General features: G+C 43.6%; 1 protein-coding gene across 5 annotated transcripts in view; it reads left to right on the top strand.

The window, feature by feature from the left end:
- Ppfibp2 (PPFIA binding protein 2) overlaps positions 1 to 13,770 on the top strand; it is a 137,543-nt gene that overhangs the window by 116,972 nt on the left and 6,801 nt on the right. For all 5 annotated transcript variants that reach the window (XM_042691364.1, XM_042691365.1, XM_042691366.1 and 2 more), the window contains 9 exons: positions 882 to 939; positions 1,882 to 1,923; positions 5,844 to 5,982; positions 7,462 to 7,603; positions 8,222 to 8,350; positions 11,322 to 11,472; positions 11,741 to 11,852; positions 12,090 to 12,178; positions 12,451 to 12,573. In XM_042691364.1, coding sequence (XP_042547298.1) covers positions 882 to 939; positions 1,882 to 1,923; positions 5,844 to 5,982; positions 7,462 to 7,603; positions 8,222 to 8,350; positions 11,322 to 11,472; positions 11,741 to 11,852; positions 12,090 to 12,178; positions 12,451 to 12,573 — 985 coding nt within the window. The remainder of the gene's footprint in view (positions 1 to 881; positions 940 to 1,881; positions 1,924 to 5,843; positions 5,983 to 7,461; positions 7,604 to 8,221; positions 8,351 to 11,321; positions 11,473 to 11,740; positions 11,853 to 12,089; positions 12,179 to 12,450; positions 12,574 to 13,770) is intronic.

Genomic DNA, 13,770 nt, shown 5'->3' with positions numbered 1-13,770 from the left:
ATGTTAATCCTGTATAAGGATGATAGCCACACACATTACAGGGCCTCTCCAGAATAGTGCTGGGTGTCTGGAGTTCCACAGCCCAGTTACTAGAGAATAGTTGTTCCTCTAAAGATGTTGACCAGAGAAAACTGGCATGGTCAGAGAGGCCTGTCTTAACTTTTGCTGAATAAGAAATTTAGTTTATGCGTTCACTTGGAGGAAATCGACAATGAGGGGCTTATGTGGACCAGACTTGGATGCTGACTTATTTTTATAAACTGAGAAATATGAATGCCTAGGAGACTTGTACAAAGTTACCCTGTGACCACTGGTGGCATTCCCTGGGATCAACTCATTTTTTCTCTTCAAAATAGCCCTTATGAGAACATAAGGAAAAGACTGCTCAGGGCAAACAAGAAGTATCCAGCTAGCAAGATCCTAACAGGTGATGCTTTGGAGACAAGTCTGGTTGGTGTGTATGTCTCCACAAAAAGAAGGCACCAAACAGCTTCTCTCTGGATCACCCTTAGATTCATAGACAAGCCAGCAGCATTGCCTCTTTCTTCTTTTGACTGTTCAGCTACTAATCTGCCTTATGAACACACTGTAATCCCCTCCCATCAGTACAAGAGTATTAAGTGTATTCTAGCTTTTTGAGTAATGCCAAGGACTTTTCATTGGGATCTAAGTGATGCCATCATGCGATACATTGCTGTACCAGACTTTACTCCAGGTGGGACAGTCTCATTTTTGTATGTTGGCTACTGTGAGAAGGGTAATTATCCCCTCCCCCCCGACTTTACTCAGCCCAACACAGGCTCCTGGTGAATCATTTAAAATGTCAAGTACTATCTTCTACAGTAACTATTGCTTTGTTTCTTTCTTTTGTGTGTTTCCAGGGCTCAGAAGAAACTCTCCTGTAGTCTTGAAGACTTGAGAACTGAATCTGTGGATAAGGTCGACTATCCAATCTGTCTATATAGACTACTAACTACTTCTTTGGGTCCCACACAATGTTAGAATATATAAATGAGCCTTGACCCTGCTTGGAGAGGCACAGTTATAGTGAAAGCAGGATGACATGAACATATTAACAAAAAAAACAAACAAACAAGTTGAGTGCATCCCAAGACATTCTAGAATCAGGGCAAGTCAGGAAACACTGGATGGAGTTGATAAGGGAAGAGGTTGAGGTGAGCAAAGGCCTGGTTAGAGTCTGGTGGGCATAGGCAGTTTGGACAAATAGTAGGGGACAGGGGATGCAGGAAGAAGTGAGGTCAGAGCCATACATCAGATCAAGCTAGAGAAGTACTAGTCCTATCTTCACAAGGCACTTGGAATCATTACTCAGATTTTGAATGAAATAGTATGGATAAAAGTGATGATCCAAGGAATAAGATCAGGAACAATTTACAAGATTAAACAGGCAGCTTAAAGAAGCCTCTAGAAAGATATGACTAGAGTCTGTGGCCCTATATTTGACCACATGGGTGTACCCAGGCTGAAGAAGAGAATTACAGGCTCTTGAGGGTAGTCATAAGAGAGCCTCCATACATTATACTGTTCCCCTGGCACTGAAGCCTGGTGACAATATGGAGATACACAAAGCTGGAGTTGACAGGCACTGTGGGCTCAGCCTTTGGCTTTGATCCCTCAGCCATGGATTTTTCATTCCCCCTGGTCAGATTGCTGGCATCTTCCCAGGATGTCTGTCCATGGGGTTGGAAAGACCTAAATTTTCTGTCACAGTGGTGATTATCTGACATGAAGCAGGGAGGTGCAGAATCCGCTTGTATCTGAGCCTTTCATTATGTTAGCCGGCAGTTAGTCCTGAGTTGTTAGTGATGAACTCAGATCTCTTTTTCTCCACATAATTGAATTCTTCTGGTCATTCCATAGCATGTCGATGGGAAACAGCTCTCACCGGTGGTGGAACCCAAGGTACAGAAACTTCATGTCCCTTTCATCCATCTGTGGTTGGACTGTTAGTTACAGGGATTAGTAGGTTTTAGCTTTTGTAGCCTTAAATAGGTTAATTTGTAAGAAGAAAGTCAAAACGTCCACCCCCATTTTAATTTAGGTGCCTCCTTATGTATCATGTGCTTTTACCACATTACTTATGGGCTTGTATTTGTTATTTTTATCTCCCAAGGCCCAGAGAAACTAATCTTTAACAAAGCTACCTAGATTTAATCACAAGGTGTGGGCACTATGATCTCTGCACACAGAAGAGTGTTACAGCTCTCATCCATTCTGCGCTGATGGGTTGCATTTTAAAAACATAGAGGTACACTCAGTTCCCCCTTTAATGACAAAGTCATGTTATAAAAGTTCCATTAGAACTGATTCTACTCCTATAAAACCTATTATGGAAGATGATTTCAGTTTCTAGGTTGGTGCACAAATGTTCATCCTATGATGAACTGAATCAGCTTCATATAATTACCATGATTTTAGCCACATCTAAACATTCTTTACACTATCACATGGAAAAACACACTGTGCATGGCCCTGCTCTGTCCTCTGACTGCCACAGGATACAGGGGCCTCACTGCATGTCGACTTCAGTCCAAAGTGTCATTTTATATTTTCATGCCAATGTGATTGAATGAATGGGTCAACTCTGTTTTTCTAACTCTGTGTAAGAGGAAGATTTTGATCACAGTTCCTCATCTAGAAAAGGAGTTTCCTTATCTGTAGCAATCAGCGCTTCAAATTTGGCAACTATTCCTTGGGCCATATGAAATGTAGAGGAGATGTCTCCTGCCTGTGTCCCTGCCCCCGGTGCTTTGGACACACAATCCCTTGAGCCAGGGGTCTGCACAGTCCCATGTCAGATTGAAAGCCTCTCTCTCAGACTGTCCTAAGGCAGAGTCCATTCACAGTTGCCTCTAGAGCACATGTATACCAGCCTGTTCCGTAGGAGACATAGCTCACTCACTGTTGAAGCTTTAAGACACTGATTTGATTCCAAGAAATATGAATGGTGCTGGACTGCTTACAAAGATAAATCTTCGAAGAATTTGGTTCTTTTTGTTGTTGTTTGGGTCCAGTTGTGGGGCCTGAACTCTGGGCCTGGGCACTGTCCCTCAGCTCTTCAGCTCAAGGCTAGCACTCTACCACTTGAGCCACAGCGCCACTTCTGGCTTTTTTTCTTTTTGCTTATGTGGTGCTGAGGAATCGAACCCAGGGCCTCAGGCATGCAAGGCAAGCGCTCTACCACTGAGCCACCTTCCCAGCCCAAGAATTTGGTTCTTAAGTGACTTCACGCACGCACGCACGCACGCATACACATACCATTCTCCTTCTCCCAGGACCATTCTGAAGAAGTCTCTAACCTTGAGGTTGTGTCCTTGCTTTCTGTACGTCTAAAGATACTCTTTTGCTGTTTTTAGCTCCGACTGTCAGTTATGTCTCCTTTTGTAAGCTTGTGCATCCCTGATCTGACATGCTATCTCTGGTATTTAGTCTTCCCAAGCCTTTGGTAGTGCTCTGTTCTTGGGGTTATGCATGTGTTTCCCATGTGCATGGATCACCAGCCTTTAATGCATCCATTTCTCAGTGAATTCTCCCAATTCTGCCTTGGGTAAGCTTTGGATGTGATATTATAGATATAGTCTGACCCATGCCTTCCTTGATCTTGAACCTGCTCTTCTAGATTGTTGTCCCTTTAGGACAAAACATATTTTCAGTGCTTCTGTTTATCAGCTGTCTACTGCCTGCTAGGCTCTGTGCATATGCTATTTCACACAAATCTAAAGCAGGAGTTAACCTTACTTAGAATGACAAAACAGAGGTTAAACATAATGAGTTTTGCCTAAGTTAGTCTGACGCAAAGTCCGTGCTCTTCCCCATGGCCAGAGTTATTCTTATTGGAAGAAACACGGGTGGGGGGAGGTACCAGGCACTTCTGTATCCTCTGTGTCCTGACATTGAACTACTTTTGCCAGTGGTGAGTCAGTTTCCCAGCATTTCTTCTTGGCCTCATTAGAACTCAGAGAGCCCTTTCTAATGGCCTTTGCTCCTTGGGCTGTTTTTCTTAGAAGTCTTGATCTCTATCCTGGCTGATGTGGACCACATCAGTGCCCTCACCCTGGCTGTGTCTGCCATATCTTGGTGGTGTCATGTGTCAAGAACCCTCCCCCAGCCATATTTCCTGTGGAGGATGGAACTTGGGAGCCGTGCCCTTCAGTTCTTGAAACTTCTTGAACTCTCCCTTCCCGGATTCTGACAATTTATCAGAATTAATCCGAGATGTTCATTAAAAATATAGATTCCTAGAGTGGATTTGCTTCCAAAAGGCTGATTCACAGGGCCAGGGAGGGAGCTGGGAGTTCACACTGGTTTTGCAAGTGCTCTTGGTGAGCCTGAAGCAGTGATGCATGAGCTAGCACTGAGAAACCGTTGGTCTGGTCCACATGTTCTGTTGTGTACCCCCTCTGCTCATCAGTCATCACAAGCTTGAAGGTGTCATAGGCTTCATCTCCTGATGTGTCAGTTACTTCAACTTGCTGAACAGTTCTTTCAGAATTCTTTAAACATTGTCTCCCTTCCCTATTTCTTTCTGTTCTTTCTGAACTTATTTATAAAGGTTTCTTTTCAGTGTCCAATGAATGAACTGAATTTCAGATGATTTCTAGGAAATGCACTTAAAAAGGAACTGAAGTCAGAAATGTACTGGACACTTGACTTTTTAGCTCTATGAAACATCAAAGGATGTCTTAGTCACGGCAGCCGCCCATTATCAATCTGACATGCCAGTTGTGAAATGGGCTTTGTCTTCTACTCGACTTTTGTTCCAGGTCCAGTTAACTGACCCAGATTTGATTCCCTTGGTGATGTTGGTTCGATTTATCTCTCCTTTTCTTTTTCTATCTTTTCTTCTTTTTTCACTCTGGCAGTACAATCCATATTTCCCACAGGTTTCAAATTTAAGGACTGTGATATGTTGGTGGGGGTTTTTTTGGCACATAATATCCTTCATCTTTTCATCAGTTTTGTTTTTTTTTTTTTGGAGGGGGGAAGGGACTCTTAAATGGCCAAGATCCAAGCAGAGGGTCCATTACACCAAAAGCAGGGTCCATTGTACCACAGCAGATGATGATCCTAAGTTCCTAAGGGAACACCATGTTAGCATTTAGCCTTCTGACTCATTTCCTGTTATCTCTCCCATGTGGGCTTCTTCCTTTGCCTTAACATGATGTTTTCCAAAACAAATCATCACAATGCAAATTTTTTCCTCTGCTGCTTCTAATTTAAACTATAATCCTCCTGTTGTGGCATAGACTTATGTCAGCCAAGACTTCAAATGACTGCCAAGTCCTTGAAGATATCTGAGCTGGCCTGGTCTGAATGAGGACCCTACAGATAAAAAAATATATACTCCTCTTTATTGACAATAGAAATATAGGTCTAGGGACAACAGGGAAACATAGACCAGTCTCACCTCATCTCTTCTCTTTCAGGATTGATTAAAAAAATACTAGGCAGTGAATTCTGGCTTGTATTTCAAGACCGCAAAGAGTAACTCGTGTCTATTAATTCATTGCACCTCTGAACAGTAGGCCAAATACCAAGGCCTCTTTTACAAGACAGCTCCACTTCCTATTAGAAGCAGTTGTAGTCAACCCTGGATTGGGTTTGTCACTATCTCTGCCTCAGTGTGTAGGCAACTCTCTCCCTTTCTCAGAGCTCTGATACCTTTCCTGGGATGAATGACCTTTGAGTGATCTTTGAGTCAAGCTAAGTGAAAAGATGATGCTTGGAGAATGGGGAATTGTTTGTCTAAGTGTATTCCTAGCTGGGTTGAGTCTGAGTCTGAAGATTAATTCAGCCCCTCTTCCTCTCTTTTCTTCCAACAGGTCAGCCCTTTCCAGGTAGAGCAGAAACACCCTACATCACCTGGGAAGCTTTCAGGTGTCACACCCAATGGAGAAGCTGCCAAATCTACTCCCACCAACTCCCAGCCTGATTCTGCAGGGAACAGCCTGCCAAGGCTAAGTGAGTGTCCACCCACTGGGCTGATGGTCTCTGGATCAGTGTCTTGACATTTTCTAGTCATTGTGCAAGATTCTTGCACCACAAGAGCTCACAACTGAGAATGACGGGGGTGGGTGCTGAAACAAGTAAATTCTAAAGTCTGGCCCTAGTTTCAAAGGCACACACACTTCAGAGTCCCAGAAAAACCAGATGGTGTATATAATCTACTCTTTCCGGTTTCTTCTCTTCTGCCATTCTTCCTCTCTTGAAACCCTGCCTATCCTTCCTACCATTCCAACATTTCCTCTCATGTGGAGACCTCATTCCACTCTTCTTGTTCCTCATCTACCTTCCTCTCCCATCCCAGTCTTCTCCTTCCTGTCTCTACCTTCTCTGCAGCCTTTCTACTACAAGTAGGGTGATCATGTACAATCTTCCAAGTGATGCTACCACCTTAGGCAAATGACATCAGTGCTAGGAGACAAGGACATTTTTGGAAATCAGGACTTAAAAAATGAGTCCTGCTACTTTTCATTGAAAACAGGCTATCTTAACCCAAGAGCAGTAGCCGATTATATGGATCCAAGGAAGAAATGTTCTTGTCCTGGCTCTTCTCTGAGATGGCCAATGTGTCGGCTCATGAAGGCTAGTTCTGCACTGGGCTGTAGGAGCTTCAGATAATCTATAAATCAATGTGTTACCCAGGCTGCATGTATAGCAGTTCCAGATAATTCTAGTCTGACTGAGTAAGCCCCGGTCCCTGGGCAAGAGCCGCATGCGGTCCAATGTGTTCAGCCCCTGCTGCTGTCCCTTTTTCTCCCTGTCCGTGGACCCCTAGCCTGTCAGGAAAGGTCCCAGGAACATTTGGCCCATGTCATGAGGCCATCTCTCAGTGCCTTGGCCCCGTGAGCCAAGCTTAGGCTCCACCTGCCCCATCCTCCTTCATGGGATTATTTTATTTCAGTTTGAGTTTTTCTCTCTTGCTCGATGACACTCTTGTTTCTCTTTTTTGCTTTCCCCCCCCCTCTCTCTTGGGCTGGATTTTGGTCTCTCTTGTTTCTTCATGTGGCTTCTCTGCTTCTTGGTTGGCTGGAGATCGCGGCCGGAGTGTCAGTGCCCCTGTATTAGGTACTGTACCCGTTCCAGGTGAGGTGGAGAGTGAGAATGCTTTTGTTTCCTGGTTCTGACCCTAACACTTCCTCCTCCCTAATGCTCAGCCCTAGTTCCCCTTCCTGGCTGCATTCCTGTACCTAGAGAACAGCTCTGCATTGGTATAATCCACAAGTACCTATACCCCCCCATCCCTTAGAATCTAAAGTCATTAGCTCACTAACTCTTTAGTGAGGATCTGGAGTGTGCCTGTGCCCTACTTGTGTGTACAGTCCTGCCCTGAGAGCACAGCTAGGCTGTCTTCCTGGAGTCCCACAGAAGGATGGGTCAGACCTGAGGAGGCAGATCCAGAAGTCAGACCCCTTACTCATTCCATCCTTTCTACCTCAGGAGAAACAGAAAGTGGTTGGGAAGACACTGCCATCATTAATGACCTTTCATCCACCTCATCTGGTACCGAGTCAAGCCCCCAGTCTCCCCTGATGCCAGATGGTAAACGGAGCCCCAAAGGCATTAAGAAATTCTGGGGAAAGTAAGTTGATGGTGATGATTATAATCATATGCTTGGAATTAGTTTTCTTTTTGAGCAGCCATTACTCTATGTATGCCTTTGATCTAGCATACATTGGTCATGTTCAGAGTTTGTGTAACGAGAGGCTAGAGAAGATAGGTAACAGACACCCATCAAATAGAGTCAGTTGCTTTGCATGTTGTTCATCTATGATCTGCATACCCTGAATATATTCCTTGTAGCTTATGCAACATTGGTTTGAAAGAGGCACCAATGAGAGTGGATTCTTCCTTCTTAGGGGTCAGTCTATGTCTTGAACAAACTTTGAAAACAGAGAGTAGAGTACTTACTGGTCTAGCTGTGCAGTCTGAAATGAGGCAGAAATTGGAGCCTCCACTGAGACAGCAACTTTCCCTTTAACTCCTGTGAGGAGTGGCCAGAAGTCAAGAGACAGTTTTAAAATTGAGACTTGAGTCTGTCTGAGTTTCTGTAACAGGTCACAATGCCTGATCTTCAAGAGGCACTGAGAAGCAGAGTACTGAGCCTAGCTTATCTGGCCCTGCCTCCGAAGAAGAAATATGTCACCTCCAAGCTCTCAGCCCATCCTCTGACAATCTCTATGGATTTTTCTCCATGCAGAATCCGAAGAACTCAGTCCGGAAATTTCAACACGGATGCCCCAGGAATGGCAGAGTTTCGACGAGGTGGGCTCCGGGCAACTGCAGGGCCAAGACTCTCTAGGACAAGAGACTCCAAGGGACAAAAATGGTAAGACTCCTCTAGTCCATCTACAATGAGCTACATGTAATCCTGGCCAGGGTGTAGTAAGGCAGAGGCTGGTTCTCCCAGAGCTCCAGAGATAGAAAGCAGGTCCTATCAATGTTTGAGACACAGGACATTTTTCAATCTACCTGCGTTTTGGTGAGTATCCTCACACCAATATGGTAATCTAGGAGCTTTAAAAAGAAACCTGAGAATGTTTGAACCTTGCTTGCTTGTGTGTGTGTGTGTGTGTGTGTGTGTGTGTGTGTGTGTGTGTTCCCTCTCTCCAGGATAAATGAAATCAATGTGGCAATAGTTCTGGTCACCAATGTAAACTCTTAGCAAACATTAGCTTTATAGAAGCTAGGGAATCTAAGGACAAGGTTTGAGGAACCTAGGGACCAATGTAAACCCAAAGAAAGCTTTGCCAATTAAATATTCAAATATACTTAGAAATTTTCCTAATTTAAACATTACTGCTTCTGGTTTTTCTGAGGGAGATGGAAAAAAACAAAGCTACAGTAAATTTAGTTCATCTTTATTCCAATTCTGGCTGAATGTTTAATGCCTAATCATAGAAGAGGAACCACTGGGTCAGGATATAAGAACGTTTCAGAGACTCTCTTAAGCATTTTCCTGGAGTAGGACTGTGTGTTGAGGTCCCCATGTACATCCCATCAGATACTTTAGGGTCACCTGTGTCAGGAACTTTCTATGCCACTTCGTTGGATGTCTTTGTGCTTTGTTGACCCTAACAAATGGTAAAGTAGTAAGAATGAATAAGTCCTACTGATACGAGATTGCTATGTTTATCCTTATAGTGCTTATTTCACAAAAATGAATTTGCTGCTCACAATGAAAGGATGTTATTACCCTTAAGTAGAAATTGAATATAATTATATGCTAGTGTCCTCTAGTATTTACTTTATATATATTTAGGGCATAACCTTCAAAAATATGTTCCGTAGATAATATTCGTATAGGAAATCTACTTAAATCTACTGGGTTTATCAGTGGCTTATGCCTGTAATCCTGGCTACTCAGGAGGCTGACATTTGAGGATTGCAGTTCCAGGCCAGCTAGAACAGGAAAGTTTGTGAGACTTGTATCTCTCAAAAAAAAAAAAAAAAAAGACAAGTGACGCTGTGGCTCAAGTGGTAGAGTGCTAGCCTTGAGCAAAAGAAGCCCAGGCCCAGCACTATAAATATATAGAGTCATCCTGTGTGGGCACGTGATATAGCTCTCCATTTATTCATACCGTTCCTTGTGTTGTTCAGTTACATGTTGTAGCTACCTCATCATCTCAGTCCACTGCATGCCCGCCCCCCCCAGGCTTACGGGGCCTGAACATCCCTAGCTAAGGCAATTGTTAGACATTTTATAATTCTGGTTGCTATGGGTACAATGCAAAATGAGAAAATTTGTTTTGCTTTAACCAAAGCAATAGTATCTGTGCTTGGATAGTATGAAGAAAGTTGACTTTTGCTTGTGATGTGCATATAATATGTGGGTGTTTGTATGTGTGTGTTCATATTTTTTATATCTCTGATAAAATTCACATAACCTAAAAAATGGTCTTATTTATTGATTTTAATGTAAAACCCATTACTATTTTAGGTATTATCTACAATTAATTAAGGTATTTTTATTCACTTATTCTTTCTTCATGTTGAGAACCAGTGGTCTTTCTCTAGTTTTCCTTTTCCTTTTTTTTTTTTTTTTTACTGTGAGAATATTGTACAGAGGGGTTACAATTACATGGGCAAGATAACGAGTACATTTCTTATCAAGCATTGTTGCCTCCTCTTGTTTCCCCTTCCCATCCCTTCCCATCCCCCCTCACTTCCCCCCACCTGATCCTCTCCCCCCCCCCACCAAAGTTGTAAAGTTCGTTTGTTGACATAATGACTTGTACATCTCATTGTTGCAATGGGTCCACCTGTATCCCTAGTTAAATGATTTGTTTTTTCCCTTCCCCTCCACAAATTATACCAACATCAAATACACCGAAAGCAGGGGTTAAGCTGTGGGGGAGGGACATACAAAGCAACATAGAAATCATCTTATAAATATGTTAGAAACAATTGCATGAAAGAAAAAAAACCATTTGAATACTTATTTTGGGGTTCATTCCCCTAACATCAACTTATCTGACCTTTTCTGCTTGACTCAGACATATATACTAGTTATTGCAAATAAGGGAAACCATGGGACCTATGTTTCTTTGGGCCTGGCTTACTTCAATTAATATATTTTTTCCCAAGCCTTTCCATTTCCTAACAAATGGGGCAATGTCATTCTTTCTGATGGAGGCATATAATTCCATTGTGTATATATACCACATTTTCTTGATCCATTCATCTACTGAGAGGCATCTGGGTTGGTTCCATATCTTAGCTATGGTAAATAAGGCTGCATTAGACATAGTTGTGCTGGTAGCTTTAGTGTGGTCTTGTTTGTGATCATTTGGGTAAATGCACCAAAGTGGGTCATAGGGGGGCTGTATGTGGAGTCTTTTGAGGAACCTCCATACTACTTTCCAAAATGGTTGAACAAGTTTACTCTCCCACCAACAATGTAGTAAGGTTCCTTTCTGTCCACATCCCCTCCAGCATCTGTTGTTATAGTTTTCCAAGCCATTTCCTAAAAAAAAACTGTGTTAATCTTGTGACAAAATGATTTAACTGTGGGTGTTTATCCTAATGGGGCCATTCTGTGATCATGACGTATACATGGTACATGACATGGTACAAAAATGGCTTCCTAAGGATCTGTAGCCTGGGCCTTGTTCAAAGTAGCTTGACTAGGAACTCCAACTGTGTTATCAAGGAGACTCTAGTGCCTACCTCACATGAATGGGTTGTAGGGAATGAACCTACTCACACTGTTTAAGATAGATCCTCTTTTGTGAGGTTTCATTGTATGTAGGGCCTCAGGTTCCCTGCTAACCAGAGCATGCTGTCTTCCTGCTTCTCAGTGATGCCAATGCCCCCTTTGCCCAGTGGAGCACCGAGCGTGTTTGTGCATGGCTGGAGGATTTTGGTCTGGCTCAGTACGTGATCTTTGCCAGGCAGTGGGTGACGTCTGGCCACACACTGCTGACAGCTACACCTCAGGACATGGAAAAGGTAAGGGCTGAGCCTGGGGCAGAGAAGATCCTATTTCTTTCCAGACCAATGCATGGAGACTAGTATGGGGGGGGGGGGTAGGTGACACTCCTCCCCCATGCCCTGTCTACCACACACACGGAATACAGATCCCAGCTTCATTTGCGAGGTGACATCCCAAGACACCAGTCTGCTACCCTCTCATTGCGTCCCCACCCTGACACAATATCCTCTGAGGACCAAATTGCCTGCCAGAATTTCACATCTGGTCCCCGTCTTATAATTTTAGGAGCTAGGAATTAAGCACCCGCTCCACAGGAAGAAGCTTGTTTTAGCAGTGAAAGCCATCAACACCAAGCAGGAGGAGAAGTCTGCGCTGCTGGACCACATTTGGGTGACACGTAAGGACAGCCATGTTAGGAATTAAGTGTGTTTCTGGCCATTCCTAAGGGTAGAGAAGATTTCCCTGTTGATATAAGCCTCAACGACAGCTGTCTACTTGTGAAAGGCAGATGGATTACTGAACCTTTGGGGGAATGAAACTTGAGCCTCAAAATGATCATTTCTTTTTGCTTGCTACTTATCTTGGCATCCATGTTCTTCTGTTTCATAACACATCTGTTTTTATGTATTTGTAGGGTGGCTTGATGATATTGGCTTACCCCAATACAAAGACCAGTTTCATGAATCCAGGGTTGATGGACGAATGCTGCAATACCTAACTGTGGTGAGGAATTTCCTTCTGAAGATTTTGGTGGTTCCCGTTGAGCACTCAGCTCAGATATGTCGGTGGGGCTGTTTTCAACTTAATTCTACCTCATAGCTCATATTCTTGTGGCCTTGTGTTGCATTAAAAGTCCCAAGCAGCAGAGTACAAACTCTGGTGCTAAGAGAAGCTGTTACTGTGTCTGTGTGCACCTTCCAGAAATGTGGAAATGGTCTGGGAAGGACATATAGGATCTTAACTCTGATTAATTAACCAAAATATGTCTCTTCCAGAATGATCTACTCTTCTTAAAGGTCACCAGCCAACTACATCATCTCAGCATCAAATGTGCCATTCATGTGCTTCATGTCAATAAGTTCAACCCCCACTGCCTGCATCGGCGGCCTGCTGATGAGGTGAGGGCAGGAGAATAGCAGGTAGCCATGAGCCAGAACACCTGAAATATTAGATGTAACACACACACACACACACACACACACACACACACACACACACACACACACACAAAGAATGGCTGCATCTCAGGTGATGGTACTTGGGATTCTGGTACCCAGAATACCCTTGTTGCCTGAATTTTGTGTCTTCTGGTAGTTGCTAACCTGCATCTCCCATTCTCTCTTAGGAGGATAAATGCTGTGGGCTAGAGGGCAGTGACAACAAGTCTTTCAAAGTCATTATAATGACTAATGAAGATGGGGAGATGACATAAAACAGAGAGAAAGGGAGAGAGAGACAAGATAGAAATATGTATACCAAAGTAGGCAGAGGAGAGAAGATCCAAGAGAGGAGAGATAGAGCCCATAAGGCATCAGACATGTTAGCATAGCCAGTTATTACTCAATATGCAGGCCCACATACAGAGTATCTATGAGCAGATCTTGCTAGAGAATAAAAAGTGTAAGTAAACACAGCAATCCAGATGTGGGGAAACCCCCAGTGATGATCTCTAAACCTCGAGTTCTTGGTGAGTCCTGAGTGACCAGCTGTCAGCTCCATCCTACTTCCACTGTTCCAGGCAATTACGTCATGTCTAAATCTGCCTCCTGGGATTAAAAACTCCTACTCTGTCTTCCAGCTTCCATCTTCTTGCTGGTCAACAAATATTTTTTGTGTGCCTTTTGTATGTCAGGCACAGGTTAAACATTTTGAAGGTGATGATGCCATGTAAAAGCACTTAGGCACTGGGCTGGGAAGGTGGCTCAGTGGTAGAGTGCTTGCCTTGCATGCATAAGGCCCTGGGTTTGATTCCTCAACACCACATAAGCAGAAAAAAAAAGCCGGAAGTGGTGCTGTGGCTCAAGTGGTAGAGCACTAGCCTTGAGCTGAAGAGCTGAGGGACAGCACCCAGGTCCAGAGTTCAGGCCCCACAACCAGATTCCCCCCCCCAAAAAAAGCACTTAGGCACATGTGTTTTTAACGTTTGCTCCCCTAAAATGTCTGGCCATACTAGAGAGATCTTCTGTCTGCAAAACGTTCCGGTTATTACTGATCATTTAAAATTCTGCTGCATCACTGAAGGCAAAACAATATGCCTTCATTTGCTCGTCCCAAAAGCAACTAGAAAATTAGGATGTAACCAGAGAGTGGGCGCA

The sequence above is a fragment of the Dipodomys spectabilis genome, unplaced genomic scaffold, assembly GCF_019054845.1.
Source record: "Dipodomys spectabilis isolate Male_0828 unplaced genomic scaffold, ASM1905484v1 ptg000145l, whole genome shotgun sequence".
Lineage (NCBI taxonomy): Eukaryota > Metazoa > Chordata > Mammalia > Rodentia > Heteromyidae > Dipodomys > Dipodomys spectabilis.
The sequence above is the reverse complement of the archived record's forward strand: the minus strand, read 5'-3'. Positions and strand labels throughout refer to the sequence as shown.